Below are 17,153 nucleotides of genomic sequence, written 5' to 3'. Positions count from 1 at the left end.
TTGGGTTTATTTTCCATGAAGGCTCTGAGACTCTAGAACTTACTCTCCTTGGGTATCTGACAGTGCTCTGAAAATACTGGTACCTGAAGTATACTATGAATATTTCTATTTAGCTAAGACCTTCAATGGAGAAATGCACTGTGGCTCTTAAGTGGTAGTAACGCTGGGAATTAAAAAATATATATGAATATGGCATAGTAAAATTGATTAAAATTAGTCATTTAAGATATAATTTTTTATTTTGGTTTACAGAAGCATTCATGTTTCTTTATCTTTTTATTCTAGTCCTAAAGAATATTCTTACATATAATAAAGAGTTCCCATTTGATGTTCAGCCTGTCCCATTAAGGTAAAATAAACATTTATATTTGTCTTCTTATTTTACTACCTATTTTATACCTGTATTTCACATATTTCTGGGTTTTTAAAATATCAACTTTGGTTTTTGTTTTTGTGAGATGGGGTCTTGCTATGTTGCCCAGGCTGGTCATGAACTTTTGGGCTGAAGTGATCCCCCAAATAGCTGGGATTACAGGCATGTGCCACCATATTCTGCAACTTTGGTATTACTGATATCATTCACATAAACATTGTTTTCAGTATATCAACATTTTTTATATCAGCATCTTAGCTAGGAAATGAGTAGTTGTGAGGCCTCACTAATGTATTTAGTTTTGTAGCTCACTACTTTTTGTGTCTCTTTTCATGTAGAAGAATTTTAGCACCTGGTGAAGAAGAGAATTTGGAATTTGAAGAAGAAGAAGAGGGTGGTGCTGGAGCAGGATCTCCTGATTCTTTTCCTGCTAGAGTTCCCGGTGGGTATCAGTTACTAAAAATATTACTTAACTTAATCCAAGGTCAGGGTGTTTGAAACTTATTTTGATATTTGCTGGTGGGGGAGTAAAACCTCTACAAAGCCCAGGCCAATCTTGGGCAAATTTTCACGACCATGTTATTGGCAGTAGCTGTTTTGTAAGTCTAGTGTGAAAGTATCTTACCATCTGTATCAGGGGTCCTCGGCACCACCCCCATGTTCAGTGATTCACTAGGAGGACTCACAGGGCTCAGCATGTAGTTGTCCTCACAGCTATAATTTATTGCAATGCGAGAACACAAGAACAAAATCAGCAAAACGAGAAGGTATACGGGCAAAGTCTGGAGGAAACCAGGTACAAGCTTCCAAGAATTCTCTTCCAGTGGAGTCACGTAAGAGGTACTTAATTCCCCCAGCAACAAGTTGTGACAATGTGTGAAATGCAAAATGTTGTCTACTGGGGAAGCTCATTAGAGAGTCAGTGCCCAAGGCTTTACTGGGGACTGATTATATAGGTACCTTCTGCTGAGCACAGACCAAAATTCCAGACTACAGAAGGAAAGTGGGTGTTCAGCACAAGCCATGTTGCTTACACTGTTTAGGCACAGTGACCATTCTTTTCAGGGCATGGTGGGAACCCTCCCAAAATCAAGTTCTCAGATACTGGCCATGGGCTGACCTTGCAAGCAGACCTTTCTAAGAATAACAGTCTTAGGCCTGCTATGTTAACTCTTTTCTGGATACTATCATAAGTACTTCTTTAATTAATCAAATTGTGGTGGTTAAAACTGGACCTAGGAGGAATGGATACTGAACAATTGCCCTTTTCCCCCATCTTGTTTTAGGGGAGCAAAGATTGTACAGCAAGCCTTTTTTATTTATGGAAGATCTTGCTGAAGATTCTCTCTCCCTGTAAATAACCTGGGCAAGCACCCTGGATAAATTCCTTGCCTCTCCCAATTACTGCTTTACTCTGTTCTTATACAGTGCAGTTTTTACTTCTGAGAAACTAGATCACCTTAGGAGGCAGAGCAATACACTGTAATATTGTGATGCATTTTAGAATAGACTCTAGAAGCTTTACGGTCATATTTAAATATAATTTGTATGTCATCTAGATGACTTTTTAAATAATTTAAAGTAATATTCCAATATTTTTAGTACTCCTTGGAGAGGAGGCATTTGGGGTAGGAATAATACAGGTTTGGTCTGCCAATCACTAGTTGAGTGATTGCACCTGTTTCTGAAACCAGTCTGAATTTTTATTTCTTTATAAAATAGAATAATAATAATGCCTAACTCATAAGGTTACTGTGAAGATTAAACAAGGTACTATATATAAAGCATTTGGCATGGTACCTTTCATATGCCTAATATTAGTGGTGGCTATTACACTCATGGTCATACCTGTAAGTGAGAATAACAATACCTACACCACAGGATTATTGGAAAAATTATAGGCCTACACATGGTAGCTGTTACTGTTAATAATGTTTCTTTGGTATAGGGCATTATTTCCAGTCTACTTTGCTTTATGAAGAGAGATCTGTATTTTTCTTGCTTTTGTTGTATTTGTGGGCAATTGCAAGATTGCTGGGATGGTGAGGTAAATTATTTTGCTGTTTTACTGACTCAGTAATTTTTATTCCCTTTTCAGACTGTGTACTGTAATTGATGTAGCTTCCAGTTCTATCAATTTCTGTCTGATTGGTTGTTTACTTGCTGTACTTTCGTAGCAAACAAAAAGCAGGTGATATAAATCATGAGATGGACAGATTAAGTCTTTATGACCTTATGACCTTCGGGTCACTAAGTTGGAAAGAAACTTCTACCATAAGTTAAACCATTTGCTATGTAAGATTTAAGCCTGAACTGAATAGATTTTTGTATTCTGATATAGCATTGTGATACTTCATTTTAGAGATTCTGATAGCTTACTGAACCCCTCCAGTCCCTGATTCTTTTCCCCTAAAAGTAAGAAAGAGTACCTATAGCTTAATTAGTACTTATTTGGTTGAGGATTATGTTATCCAGAGCCTGTGCCATTGAGAAATAACTTGTAAAATTATATTCACTGAAAATGTCATTGAAATAGCAAAGCGATATTTAACTTTTAATTATAAGCAGGGAAAAGTTGTTACCCCAATGGAACCCAAGTTAGTAATAAAAAGGCTATGTCTATGTTATTGGGATGGGGTGGTTCTAGGAATTGTTATGACTTTTTTTTTTAAGTCAGGTTTATTGAGGTATCATTTATATATATAAAATTCACTCTTTTTAATGTGCAGCTTTGTGAGGTTTGACAAATGTATGTACTAACCACCACCATTGTTAATGAGGCATGACATGTGGATATGTTATGACCAAGAGTAGCTTTTTCCCATTTAAAATTAAAAATGACTTTTTAGCCAACCTTTCCTAAAAAGAAAAAAAGAGGTAGTTAAACTTATCTTTGATATTAATCTCTTTCCTTTTCAAAATTTTAAAATCTCATAAAGCAAACATATTTCTGTTATATAACTGGTTTAGCCAAAATGAGAGTCAACTTTTCTAAAGGTAGTCGTGGTAGGTTTTATTTACTCTTTGAGAGTGGAACCTTTTAAATTTCTTATACTGTGTCTTGTCCTGAAAACTTACTATAGTTTCACATACCAGCATTATTAGATTCTCACCCCACAGTGTGACTTTTCTTTCTGTGGACATTAAGTTCTGCTGCTAAGTAATTTGCTTTCTGAGCCTTTTAACTGAATATGACTTTTTTTTAAAGCTTTACTCTGTTTATTTTACCGGGCTATTAGAATCTCAAAGTAGTCGGCACCTTTGCTTGTCAATGGCTGTGACTTGTAGCTAAGTGATTTTTCAATTTTTTTATAAGTTGTTTAGCATTTGTAAGTTGTTTTCTGCAGGTGATGCAACTTGGAATGATTACCCCAGGGACACCCTATTAGTAAATAATTTTTATCATCAAATGGACTTTTTTGTATCCCCTGTTGCACTAGTGCAGTAAAATGACTCAGAAGCTTGAAATTCATTGTTACCTTATCAGAATGGTAATAGGTTACAACCTTCCTCTCCTAACTCATACCTCTTCTTTAGAAATCACATTGAATTGAAAAATTCCCTCCAATTTTCTTTGATACCAGTGAATCACTTTTGCTTCAGTTGGTGCTGCATAAGAGGAGGTTGGGGCAGGTAAACCAGAAGCAGCAGCTGACATCAAAAGGGACCCATTCAGGCCAGGCATGGTGGCTCACACCTGTAATCCTAGCACTTTGGGAGGCTGAGGTGGGAGGATCGCTAGAGGTCGGAGTTGGCACCAGTCTGAGCAAGAGCAAGACCCTGTCTCTACAAAAACTAAAAAAAAAAAAAAAAAATAGCTAGGTGCAGTGACGTGTACCTGTAGTCTCAGCTACTCAAGAGGTTGAGGCAGGAGGATTGCTTGAGCCCAGGAGTATGAGGTTACAATGAGCTATGATGATGCCACTGTACTCTATCTTGGACAACAGACCAAGATCCTGTCTCCAAACGAAAAAAAGTGGGGAGGACCCAGTCAAGTGAACATAATCTTACTGCTCATGCCTTTTGAGGCTCAGAGACTTGTAATAAAATTGCTATAGGGGTTACCCAGTCTCTGTCTATCACTGTGAACATGCATGGCTCAGTGCACAAAATCTAATGCAGGGAGCTGCAGGTGGTATAGTATTATCCTAATATTTTTGTCTTCTTTCATGCATATCATAAGGCCATGTACATTGATATATATTTTCAGGCCATGTATTTACTAGAGCATAGTAACCTTGAGAGCTGTAAAATTCGTTTATTCATTCAACAAAATGTTTCTCCAACAAAGATCTATTTATTACTAGTGAAAACAATACAAAAATGAATAGTTATTCAGACCCATCTTGTAGGGTGCTTACCATGTAGTCAGCAAGACAGAGCCCAAAGTATATCATCATGGTTAGAGATGGGCACAGAATATATTACAAATGAGCAAAAAAAAAAAAAAAAAAGAGCTGAGGGAGTTTAGCAAAGGCGATCTAGCTAGAACTGAGACAAAGAAGGTGTGTAGAAGTTGACCATGCAAGGGGAGACACATTGGAAACCATCATGAAATACCTTGAATAGACACCTCTTTCTGTGCTACTTATAGTCTTAATTACATAGCTTCAGCTGTTCTTTACTAAGGGTAAAATTGAACCTTCCGTGATGGAGTGAAATGTTTTATATCCCACATCAAATTAGAGAAGAACTATATAAATTGAGCATCTTTCAGGCTTGAAATCACTGCCTCCATATTACATTGTTAGAAATATATTTAGTAGTTAGATTAAACCTTACTATAGCTTCAGGGAAAAAAGTTTGTTGGTAAGGAGGAAAAAAACATTAGCCCTACCATTTCAACTAAAAGATCCAGACAGTTAAAGGTTTTGAAACTGATTCACTTAAAGGTAGAAACAATTTTAATGTTTATTTGGGAGAAAATAGTCTATCATAAAAAGAGACTCTCTTATTGACTCTGAAAGTTGAATGAGCCATCACCTTTTGTCTGTCAAAAAAAAGCCATAATCAAACTAAAGCCAAAAACACCATGAAGTAAAAAAGACAGATAAAGGACTAACATCCTTAATATATAAAGAAAATTTTAAGTTGTGACAACGAAGACCACAAGCACATTAGAAAATTGGACAAAAGACATGGACAGTACACACACACACACACACACACACACACACACGTACGCCCAAGATATCCAAAGGACCCTAAACATATGAAAAGATACTCAGCTTCACTTGTCATAAAAGACATGCAAATTAAAGCTGTTGCTGAGACTGTGGGGAAATGAGGCTGTGTCATTCATCACTGGTACCGTCTCCTTGGAGGGGAATTCAGCAATATCTCAGCAACAACAACAATATACATTTTCCCTTAGCCTAGCAATCCACTCCTAGGAATTCATACTGAAGATACACCCCCAATAATACGGAAAAAACACTTGCGTTGTATACCACATTCTCTACTGAGATATTTTTAGTAATAGTAAAATATTAGAAACAACCTAACTGCTATATGAAGATTAGCTGAATAAATTATGATAGATAGAATGCCATAGAAAATAATTGGGAAAATCTCTATATAAACGGTTGAGTGATTTTTAGAATATATTGTTAAATTAGCAAAATATATCAGGGTAATTCACATTAGCAAATTGAGGAGAAAAATTTCGTGATCATCTCGATAGATGCAGAAAAAGTTTTCAGTTAAATTCCAGATCCATTCATGATTTCAAAAGCTTCAGCAGACCAAGAACAGAACATCCTTAATCTGATAAAAAGTGACACTTAGAGCCAAAAATCATATTTAATGGTAAAACTGAAAGCTTTTTTTTTTCAGATCAAGAACAAAACAAGGGTGCCTACTATTACCTCTTTTCATTAACATTGTCTTGGAAGTCCTACTTTGTGCACTAGGACAAGAAAAAGAAATAAAATATAAAAATTAGGGGAGAAAATACCTCTATTTGCAGATGTTATGAATATGTATATGGAGCATGCAAAAGAACTTATATATATAAGTCATTAGTGGTTCGTGGATATAAAATCTTTACATAAGAATCTATTTTATCTCTATAAATAAGCAACAATTGCTTAGAAAATGCAATATTATATTTATAATAGTATCAGAAAATATCAAGTACCTTACAATAAATCAGACAAAAGAAATACAGGACTTTTGTGAAGAAAATAACAAAACTTTACTGAGAGAAATGAAGAAGTCTAAAAAATCCAGTTCATGGATTAGAAGAAGCAGTTTGTAAAGATGTGACTCTTTTTTTTTTTCTTTTATTTCAGCATATTATGGGAGTATAGATGTTTAGGTTACATATGTTGCCCTTGCCCCCACCCCCCGCCCCCCCAAGTCTGAGTTTCAAGTGTGCCCATCCCTCAGATGGTGCGCATTGCACTCTGTGTATGCATATACCCGTCCCCTCCTCCCTCCTCCCCCATCCCCCCCGCCCAACATCCAATAGATGTTATTCTTATATGTGCACTTATGTGTTGATCAGTTAATACCAATTTGATGGTGAGTACATGTGGTGCTTGTTTTTCCATTCTTGGGATACTTCATTTAGTACAATGCGTTCCAGCTCTATCCAGGAGTATACAAGAGGTGCTATATCACCATTGTTTCTTAAAGCTGAATAGTACTCCATGGTATACATATACCACATTTTATTAATCCACTCATGTAAGATGTGACTCTTTCTAAAATTGATCTGAATTTCACTGCAATTCCAACAGGTTTTTTGGTTCTTTTTTGCCTTGATGTTGATAAAGAAAGGAGTGGAAAATTAGACTGTAAGATTATTCAATTAAATACATAAATATTAAATTATAAATTATTTCTTCTATCAATAATAACTAAAGGATTTGTAGATTGATTCTAGTATATTTCTCAAGCTTTAGGATAATATAACAAATGTTTAAAAAGTTTTTCCTGTCTTTTTTCTACTACTCTCTATTGAGATGTAAAGTATATTGTATATATGAGTATATACAAAGTGTGTATATGAGTATATTATTCATTATGTGATAATTTATAATTAAGCTTCCTGGAGTGACTCAAATTTTTAACAAGCTTGAATTAACAATTTTTGCTTTAGTGATTAATCTGAGATATAGAAGTACAGATTTGTGTATAATTAAATATTCGAGAAGAATAAGGTCAAGTTTGGAAGTTTTGAAAACCAAAATAATGCCTGGCTCATTACTAAGTCAGTTAAGACCAAGGCTGTTTCTTCTCTGTGTCTTTTAAAATATTTACTCTGAAATTACTGACAGAGCTAACTTTTATTGCTTTTTCCCTGTTGCCAGGTACTTTATTACCAAGGTTGCCATCAGAACCAGGAATGACGTTACTCACCATCAGAATTGAGAAAATTGGTTTGAAAGATGCTGGGCAGTGCATCGATCCCTACATTACAGTTAGTGTAAAGGGTAAGTAACTCTGTCTACGTTTTTTTCCTCTGGCAAATTTTATAATGTTGCTTCTCATTTGGTACAATTTCTTTTGCGGGAGGAGGTATCTTATATCTGTGACAATTCATTTTAGTTCATTCTACAATGAGGCAAAATCCCCGGAGGAGCTTATCACTCCCTCACCAAATATTTCTGAGAGATTTACTGAAAGTATTTTCCTACTATAACTTACATTCACTTTTGCTTTTGAGTTTTTCTTTGTGTATGTCTTTTCATTCTTAAAATTCTGTCTAGGGTGCTGGCTGGATATACACATTGTCTTTAACAGCAAATATTGATACATCCTTCAGTTTACAGGTTAACAAAATGTCCTGTACCTTCCAAGGGTGTGTAGTTTTCTTTTCAAAGCCCAGTTCTGTTTTCCTGTCCCTTCTGCATTAGGCCCTCTCCTTCCTGTCCCAGAGAGCTTTCTACACAGGACAGTCCTGTAGAGGTGAATGGGAGTAAGGCCTCAAATGAATCCTCAGTGAAGACGGGGAAATGGGGCCTTAAAAAAGTGAAGTGTTTTTTATCCTTAACTGTGGTACTGCAGTTATGAAGCATGGTTATTCTTAGGATTTGCTTTTTTCCTCCTATCCAATGTGGCAGTCCATTTATTCCTAGTAAAGGAATAAGTCTTTAAGAGGGAAACTGCAGTGGTTGAATTCCCTTTGCCAAGCATTTTATACAGGATGCTTTATTTGTACAGCACTTAACAGTCTTTTAAAAATAATTGGGTGATTGAGAATGAAGTTGTTACACTCTTACCAGAAATAACTGGACAGTTAATCTAAGTGGTTTACTTTAATCTGTAGTTTGAGGCAAATCAAATAAACAGATATGGGCTGAAATTAAATGGAGGGAGCTTTTATTAACCAAAGAAATAATTTCAAACTCATGGGTCCATTAGTACCAATTAAAAGAAAAAGGAGGGGGCCGGGCGCAGTGGCTCACGCCTGTAATCCTAGCACTCTGGGAGGCCGAGGCAGGCGGATTGTTTGAGCTCAGGAGTTCAAGACCAGCCTGAGCAAGAGCAAGACCCCGTCACTACTAAAAAAAAAATAGAAAAAAATTATCTGGACAACTAAAAATATATACAGAAAAATTAGCCGGGCATGGTGGCGCATGCCTCTAGTCCCAGCTACTCGGGAGACTGAGGCAGGAGGATCGCTTGAGCCCAGGAGTTTGAGGTTGCTGTGAGCTAGGATGACGCCACGGCACTCTAGCCCGGGCAACATAGTGAGACTCTGTCTCAAAAAAAAAAAGAAAAAGAAAAAGAAAAAGGAATTCAGCCACAGAGAAGAATTTTAATGTGTGGAGACCATGATCTACAGCATTAATGCTGTGATACTTTTTTTTTTTTTTGAACTAATCCCATGACAGGTTATATGATACTTTGACTTCTGATGTTATCAGTTTTCAAATACATGGTCTACTGGAAAGTGTTAATACTCTACATTGTATTTTGATAGATATTTGCAAAACTGCATAATTCATTAAGGCATATACATTATAACACAAAAATACTTAATAATAATATAGTAGATGTTAAGTCACCTTTGCATTCATGTTGAACTAAAACATGTTCTTATAAATGTCTTTAAGGACTGAAATAATAAAATGTACTAAATTGTTTTAAGTTCCCTAAGACAGGTCTATTGAATAATACATACACACACTGAGTAGTCATCAAATGAGTCCATGTTGAATTTGATTAAACTGAAAGATTCCTGGATCCAGGAAGTTAAAACCATACACAATAACTTAGTGTACCATCTGGTTGGTTTAAATCAGGTTATAGCAAATATAATGAGAATGTAGATAATACATATAAAAATTCATTCATTAATGTAAGGGTTTCCTTGGCAGCTCTCATGTCCATTTTTGGTCCTCCGACTGGAATACAGCAGGGGGATTCTGATAATGTTATGTTTAAAAGCCTTTCCAAGGAATACCCGTGATCAACGTTGGAAATTAGGAACAGGGACCCAATTGTGGCATATTAATTACATTTAAAATTTTTATTGCACACAAAATATAGTGGCCTATTCCCTAAGGAAAATAAAAAGTTCTTTTTACCTCTTAACTATAAAGATCAAATTTTGTCTTCTTGTAGACAAAGCTTGTAGCTTGCTTTCTTTCTTTTTTTTTTTTTTTTTGTGGGGACAACAAAGTCTTGCTCTTTTGCCCAGGCTACAGTGCAATGGCATCGTCGTAGCTCACTGAAACCTCAAACTCCTGAGTTCAAGTGATCCTCCCGCTTCGGCCTCCCCGAGTGCTGGGATTAGGGTCAGGAGCCACTGCGCCTGGCTAATTTTTCTATTTTTTATAGAGACGGGGTCTTGCTCTTGCTCAGGCTGGTCTTGAACTCCTGGCCTCAAGAGATCCTCCTGCCTTAGCCTCCCGGAGTGCTGGGATTATAGCCGGGAGCCACCACACCTGGCCACAAGCTTTCTTTTGTACCTGGTCATGGCAAGGCTTCCTCCTCTTCTCCACAAGGTCTCCCATCCCTTCTGTACTCAGCTGCCTCCACATACTTCTGTGGACACCACCAACTCTTCAGGTGCCTGCTCACGACAAACAGGAATTTCTGTTAGCCCGAGACTCTCCTCTCAGCTTTCTCCAAGCCTCTTTAGGAAATACAGCCCTTTGTAGTTTGCAGTTTTTGAGTCTGTATTTGAATGTTCCTAAAAAGAAACTTATTTTTTTCTCTGTAGATCTGAATGGCATAGATCTAACTCCTGTACAAGATACCCCTGTGGCTTCAAGAAAGGAAGATACATATGTTCATTTTAATGTGGACATTGAGCTCCAGAAACATGTTGAAAAATTAACTAAAGGTTTGTAATCATAAATAATATGCTTCTCGTGGACAGAGCCCTCATCTTATTCGAGTCTGTGTGCATAGTAGACCTAGCACAGTTAGTATCTGGCAGAAATGAATGTCACATAGTGTTTATTGATTTGAATAAAATGTACATTTATTTTAAATGTGGAACTTAGTAATTGTATTATCTAGTTGTCTAATAACACTGTCACATAATACAACATTCTTAACAAAGTTTTTCCCATACTAAAAGGTTGGGAAGCAGCAGCTCCCTAAGGTTCCCTAATGATTAAGCCTCTAACAGGTAAAGAACCAGTTTTTTCTTCCAGTTGAATGTATCGGGTAGAAAGATATCATGAATGGCAGGAAGATGGGGAATGACAAAAACAAATTTCTGTAACAGTAGGTTACATTTCCAAGTTAAACGGTTCTTAGGATTAAATGCTTTTCCATGCCTTTTACCCAATGGGATTGCCAGTGTTCTCCAAAAAGACTCCAAAATCCCTTAATCACCTGAGGTTCAGTTGCAGTTTCTGAAATTTTCAAGCTCTGCAGGAAGCTTGTATAAGATGTACAAGTACCTTTTAAACAACTGTCTCGACCTCTAGAATATTTGGTATTTGACCTCTCGAGTCTGATGCACTGCCTCCTCTCCTCTGCCGCTGGAAGACTTGTCTTTCCATGCTTTTGCTAGACAGTGGCTGTCAGAGTGTGGCCCCCAAGCAGCACCATCACCTGGAACCTTGCTCGCTGCAAATGCTCAGGCCCCAGCCCAGACCACCTGGATCAGAAACCGGGGGCGGATCTCAGCAGTCTGTGTTTTAGAAAGCATTTAGGTGATTCTTGATACGGACCAGAGCCAGGGAGTCACCGTGTTACAAGAACATGGAGAGAAGAGGGGCTTAGTAAATAATGCTGAAGAACTTTCAGTATGAAGTGTGTCTTCTGAATAAAAATATTAACAACTTTCTTTCATTTCTTTAACTCCATTGCTGTGAGAAATGTTTTGATGTGGTGCTGAGAAGGCAGAGTGTTTCATGAGCTAACTTTTCTGTTTTATTACACTGTGTTCCTTCTTAATGACTTGACTCAGAAGATGCTAAAAGTAGAGCTATATTCGAATTTAACTTTATTCATTTTCTCCAGCTTTGAACTTATTTTTTACAGTTACTGTAGTTTTAACTGATATTATAGCTAATGCACACATTAATAGGTTAATTTAAAACACTTGTAAACATGAAAGTATTATACCTAGGATATTCTCATTTCGCATTTTGTTCTTTCTTATAAATAGCATGATGAAAGATGCAGGAAATACATTATTTACTGATGATGCAGACAAATAAATATTTTTACTTTCCATCATTTTGATGGTAATATTTTTGAACTTTAGCATTGTTTCCAAATGCGACTTTATCTTCACATTTATTCAGACCTCAGACGCAATCGTGATGAGGAGATGAGTCTGTTAGCCAAAGAGACTAAGAAATATGATCTGCTACCTTGAAAATCTCTGAAGATTTTTGGTGATAAAATGCCTCAATTATTGCTGTGGGAAGGAGAAAAGCAGCCACCCTTTGTGGATATGGCAGTCACACACCTAGGGAAGGGAGACACCAGTAACCTACTGTAACCCTTTGTGTGTTGGGCGTAGATGCCTCAATATGCCTCTCTCTCCCTCACCCACATCCACTGTCTCCTGAGTGAATGGTGTTTCTTTACCGCCTTGCCATGTGAGGCACACCATTTGGACCCAAGTGCCAGGGCTGTACACACATTTCTGAACATTGTTTTTTTTAGACAAGTGCAGTAGTGAGAAGGGGGAAAGTAGAACAAGGAGTTCAATCTGTAACTGACTGTGAACAATCAAGTGAGATAACTCACTGCGTTCAGACCAGCCTCTGAATATTGTTAAACTTAACTTCTAGTCACTTGCGAGTTTTGTCATCAGTGAAAGTATTAGATGTATGTTGACTGTCTTTAAAAGCCAAGATCTGGCACCACTCTGGTTAAGGCAATATTAAGAAGTAGCCAGTTAAGAGTGACACCTCGACTTCCTTCTGTCAGTTTCTATGCCTTCTTTAGAAATGAATTGTTCTTGGCCACATTGATGAGGCAACTTATTTCTCTATTGTTAGCTTTTTTCTGCAGGGTTTGGGAAGAGCTTATCTGTTGGACTCTGGGGACATAGGGCTGTCTAAACATTTGATTATCACTTGCTCATGGGAGGAGAGGGTTGGAATAGGTAGGTTTACCCTTTGGATGTTTGCCTTCCATAGCACCATCTTGATATAGGCATATGCAGTTATAGGAAAAAAACCCCAAACTGCTTTGAACACTGAAAAAGGTCTTGGGAAATAGATAATATTTTATAACTGAACAAGCATGTAATTTGTGTTGTTTGAATTCTAAGACATCCCCAAAATTGATTTTTTGGGTTTTTGTTTCAGGGAGAAGAGAAATGATTCAAGCTTTAATTTTTTTTAGGAACTCCTTTAAATGCCTTTTCTACCTAATGAGTTTCTATGGGTATTGTTATTAAGTATCTTCTGTGTTCTTCTTGTGGTATTTAATCCTTTATATTCTTTAGTGGTTTATGGTTCTACCTGTGTGCATAACTTATATACATTCTTTTTCTTTTTTATTTTGAGACAGAGTCTTGCTCTGTTGCCCTAGCTGGAGTGCAGCTCACTGCAACCTCGAACTCCTGGGCTCAAGCTATCTTCCTGCCTCAGCCTCCTGGGTAGTTGGGACTACAGGCACTCACCCCAACGCCCGGCTAAGTTTTCTATTTTTTTGTAGAGACGGGGTCTCACTCTTGCTCAGGCTCGTCTCGAACTCCTGAGTTCAAGCGATCCTCCGGCCTTGGCCTCACAGAATGCTAGGATTACAGGTTGAGCCACCACATGTAGCCTGTCCTATTCTAATGATTCTAATTTCTATAACCATATTTTATTATAATTAACTTCTTATATATTTGCCTGTCTAATTAACTGGAAGCTCCTTGATGGCAGAGACGGTCTCCTTGTTATCCCCAGCACACAGCAGAACCTGGCACATTGTAGGTATTTAGTAAATGTGGGCAACTGCACCCAGCCTTATATACATTCTTAAGTCAGTCTAGCTCAAGAAGTTTTGCTATAGTTTGTAGAATTGAGTGATACGGAGAATCGTCATTCAGGTACACAAGAGTTTTGGGTGAAAACTACAGTAAGTTATAGTTTTATCAGAGACTGCTGGCTACAAGTTGCTTGTAAAATTATGCCAATTGTGGCTCCTATGCTTCTGTTGATCAAAGAAAACTAATTAACACACAAGAAATGTGCTGTGATTTATGTGGTTTGTTCTGCTTTAATTTTTTAGGTGCAGCTATCTTCTTTGAATTCAAACACTACAAACCTAAAAAAAGGTTTACCAGCACCAAGTGTTTTGCTTTCATGGAGATGGATGAAATTAAACCTGGGCCAATTGTAATTGAACTGTAAGTGATGTTCATATAGAATTAGTACTAATTTAATGGTGACTAGTGTATCTTTTTTCTTTGTCCCCCTTATCCAGTATGTAACTTTGGGATAGATCAATTATCAAAAGTGTTTTAAACGATGGTCTTTCTATTGTTACAGATACAAGAAACCCACTGACTTTAAAAGAAAGAAATTGCAATTATTGACCAAGAAACCACTTTATCTTCATCTACATCAAACTTTGCACAAGGAATGATCCTGATATGATGAACCTGGAACTTCTGTGAATTTTACCACTCAGTAGAAACCATCATAGCTCTGTGTAGCACATTCACCCTTCCACAGGCAGGAAGTGAGCCGTACCCGTGCCAGTAGGCCAGAGTGAGTCTGTTGCAAAGCTGTCCAACAGAATTCAAAGTCCAGCACATCACTGACATGTAAGACTCCTTTGGATACAGGTTTATTGTAGACTTTGAAACATGTTTTTACTTTTCTATTAATTGTGCAATTAGTAGTCTATTTTCTAATTTACCACTACTCCTACCTTGCTTCCTGGAACAATACTGTTGTGGTAGGGTGTGCTCATCTTCAGACTTAATACAGCAATAAGAATGTGCTCAAGTTTACACATCTGTTCACTTTTGCTCCAGTATGCTCTTTTGGTCTGAGTTAACTTCAAACTTCGGGTTGACGTGGGTAGGATAGTATCAAACTGCTTTGAGAGGAGTTGGACCAATTATGCTGCCTAAGAAGGTCTTCCTGGAAATTTATAGGCTGCTCCTCAGAAGTGGCCTAAATTCACCCTGATCTGATAGTTTTCCTGCTTAGAAACAGTGTGCCTTGGCCAGATCAGTATTCCATATGGGAGTGTTCCCCAGGTTGTAGCTGTGGTATTTTCCAGATGGCCAGATTGTTTTTGTGAAAGTGAGCATATTTTTAGTCATGTTGATTAGCTGCACTTCTACATCACATTGTTATTCTTTCTGATACTGATTCCAGGGTTAACTTTGGAGCCATCTCAAGATAATTACAAATTTTTAGATGGATTTACAATATCCTCTAAGTAATGTAATCCAGAAATAATTGAGTCAGATGCTAACAAGATACTGCAGGCATAACTGCTGTTTTTCTGACAACTGATTGTGAAACCTTAAAACCTGCATACCTCTTCTTATAGTGATGAGTATGCAAAATCTGGAAAGATATTCTATTTTTTTTTATATAGGTAGATAGGATCGCCATTTATTTCCTATTTAGATATATTGACATTCATCCATATGAAAATATGCAGGTCATTAGCTTATTATAATTTGACTATTTACATTACTTTTGACTTTATGGGGCATAAATAAAACTTTCATAGTACACATGAAGTGGATATTTGATACACAGAACATTAAAACTTGTGGTGGGCTTTCTGTGGGTTACATGTAGAACTCACATATTTTATCACTGTTTTAAATGAGCAATGCATGAGGAGAATGCAGTGTCTGTACCTGGCCTATTTTTAAACTAGTGTAATAACCCTAGTCATACCACTCAATGTTTGCTTTTTCAAATAAGTAACCACAATTAAGTTGTTTTAGCCCTTGCATTTCAGGAGCTCTAGTCTTTACTTTCAGTTGTTGGTAAGCCAATTCTGTGTCCTAGATGGATGTTAATAAATAATATATGAGCCTGAAAAAATTCTCAGCCAAATTTAGTCTTGTCTTTCAATCCCTTGATTGGATTAATTCCAGATTCTAAAATGATTCGGTCCACAGTAGCTCTAGGGGATGAAGAATTTGCCTTAATAAATTACTTTGTTGTTCACTCAACTCTTCTGACTACAGGTTGTCAAATCCCCAGACTGTGAGCTCCTTAAGGGGCAAGAACCACATTTTCTCCATGTCATGTAAATTTCCTAAGGTGCTTGGCAGCACTCTGTGCCCTGTGGAGTACTTAGTACCTTTCGTTTGATGTTGCTGACGAGACCTAAAAAATAATCCCTTAAGAAACCTATTAAAATGTAGCAAAACTGATATATCGTTCTTTTTCTTTTCTCATAGACCATAAGACATGTATATCAAAGTGATAATTTATATGAAGACGCATCTGCTATCCTTCATATTAAGTATGGTTTATATGAACGACAAATGCCTTTCATCAGTATTAAAGCAGCTTAAATCGAACACTGTGTGATTAGTTTAGCTTTAATTCCGACCTGAATGAAATGACAAAAGTGATTGTCTTGAAGCAGCTCACGCAGAATACTCCATATCCCACAAATTACGTTTACTTTGCAATGAAAAAACTCAGCCATTGACATTAACTACTAATACAGTAGAAAAGTGCTTTCAGGCTGAAATATTGCTGCTTCATAAATGAGATAATTTTAGCAACTAAACCCAGAAACACATTTAGCTGAAGATGACTTCTGAAGTAGATGTAACTTCTGAGACGGAAAAGTCTGATTTAACAGAGGGACGATGTTCCCTGCACCATCTGTATATTGGCAACTTGCCTTGGGCTTTGCTACAGAAGCCGTACAATCAGACGGATGGGAGAGGAGGCAATTCTGGACTGGTTCAGAGCTGCTCAGATAAGGTACACTGGAATCTCTGTATCTTACTGATTTTTCAATGGTATGAGATACAGAATAAACACAAAAAAAGGCCTTTGGCTGGGCGCGGTGGCTCACGCCTGTAATCCTAGCACTCTGGGAGGCTGAGGCGGGCGGATCGTTTGAGCTCAGGAGTTCCAGACCAGCCTGAGCAAGAGCGAGCCCCTTTTTTTCTAAAAAAAAAAAAAAGAAATTGGCCAAACTACTAAAAAAAAAAAAATAGAAAAAATTAGCCGGGCATGGTGGCGCATGCCTGTAGTCCCAGCTACCTGGGAGGCTGAGGCAGGAGGATCGCTTGAGCCCAGGAGTTTGAGGTTGCTGTGAGCTGGGCTGACGCCATAGCACTCTCTAGCCAGGGCAACAGAGTGAGACTCTGTCTCAAAAAAAAAAAGGCCTTAGAAAAATACTCTAGTTTTGAATTTTAAAA

The 17,153-nt window shown here is 37.3% G+C and overlaps 1 protein-coding gene across 1 annotated transcript in view; it reads left to right on the top strand.

Moving 5' to 3' along the window:
• The window catches only part of AIDA (axin interactor, dorsalization associated), a gene marked incomplete at its 5' end in the record, with an annotated part of 29,296 nt that extends 13,005 nt beyond the window's left edge, over positions 1 to 16,291 (top strand). The window contains 6 exons of the mRNA XM_012662184.1: positions 286 to 349; positions 712 to 815; positions 7,690 to 7,812; positions 10,551 to 10,673; positions 14,024 to 14,141; positions 14,284 to 16,291. Of these exons, the coding sequence (XP_012517638.1) occupies positions 286 to 349; positions 712 to 815; positions 7,690 to 7,812; positions 10,551 to 10,673; positions 14,024 to 14,141; positions 14,284 to 14,380 (629 nt within the window). The remainder of the gene's footprint in view (positions 1 to 285; positions 350 to 711; positions 816 to 7,689; positions 7,813 to 10,550; positions 10,674 to 14,023; positions 14,142 to 14,283) is intronic.
• Positions 16,292 to 17,153: the final 862 nt, after the last annotated feature.

Source organism: Propithecus coquereli, unplaced genomic scaffold (assembly GCF_000956105.1).
Source record: "Propithecus coquereli isolate 6110/MARCELLA unplaced genomic scaffold, Pcoq_1.0 Scaffold756, whole genome shotgun sequence".
NCBI classification, from domain to species: Eukaryota; Metazoa; Chordata; class Mammalia; order Primates; family Indriidae; genus Propithecus; species Propithecus coquereli.
The sequence above is the reverse complement of the archived record's forward strand: the minus strand, read 5'-3'. Positions and strand labels throughout refer to the sequence as shown.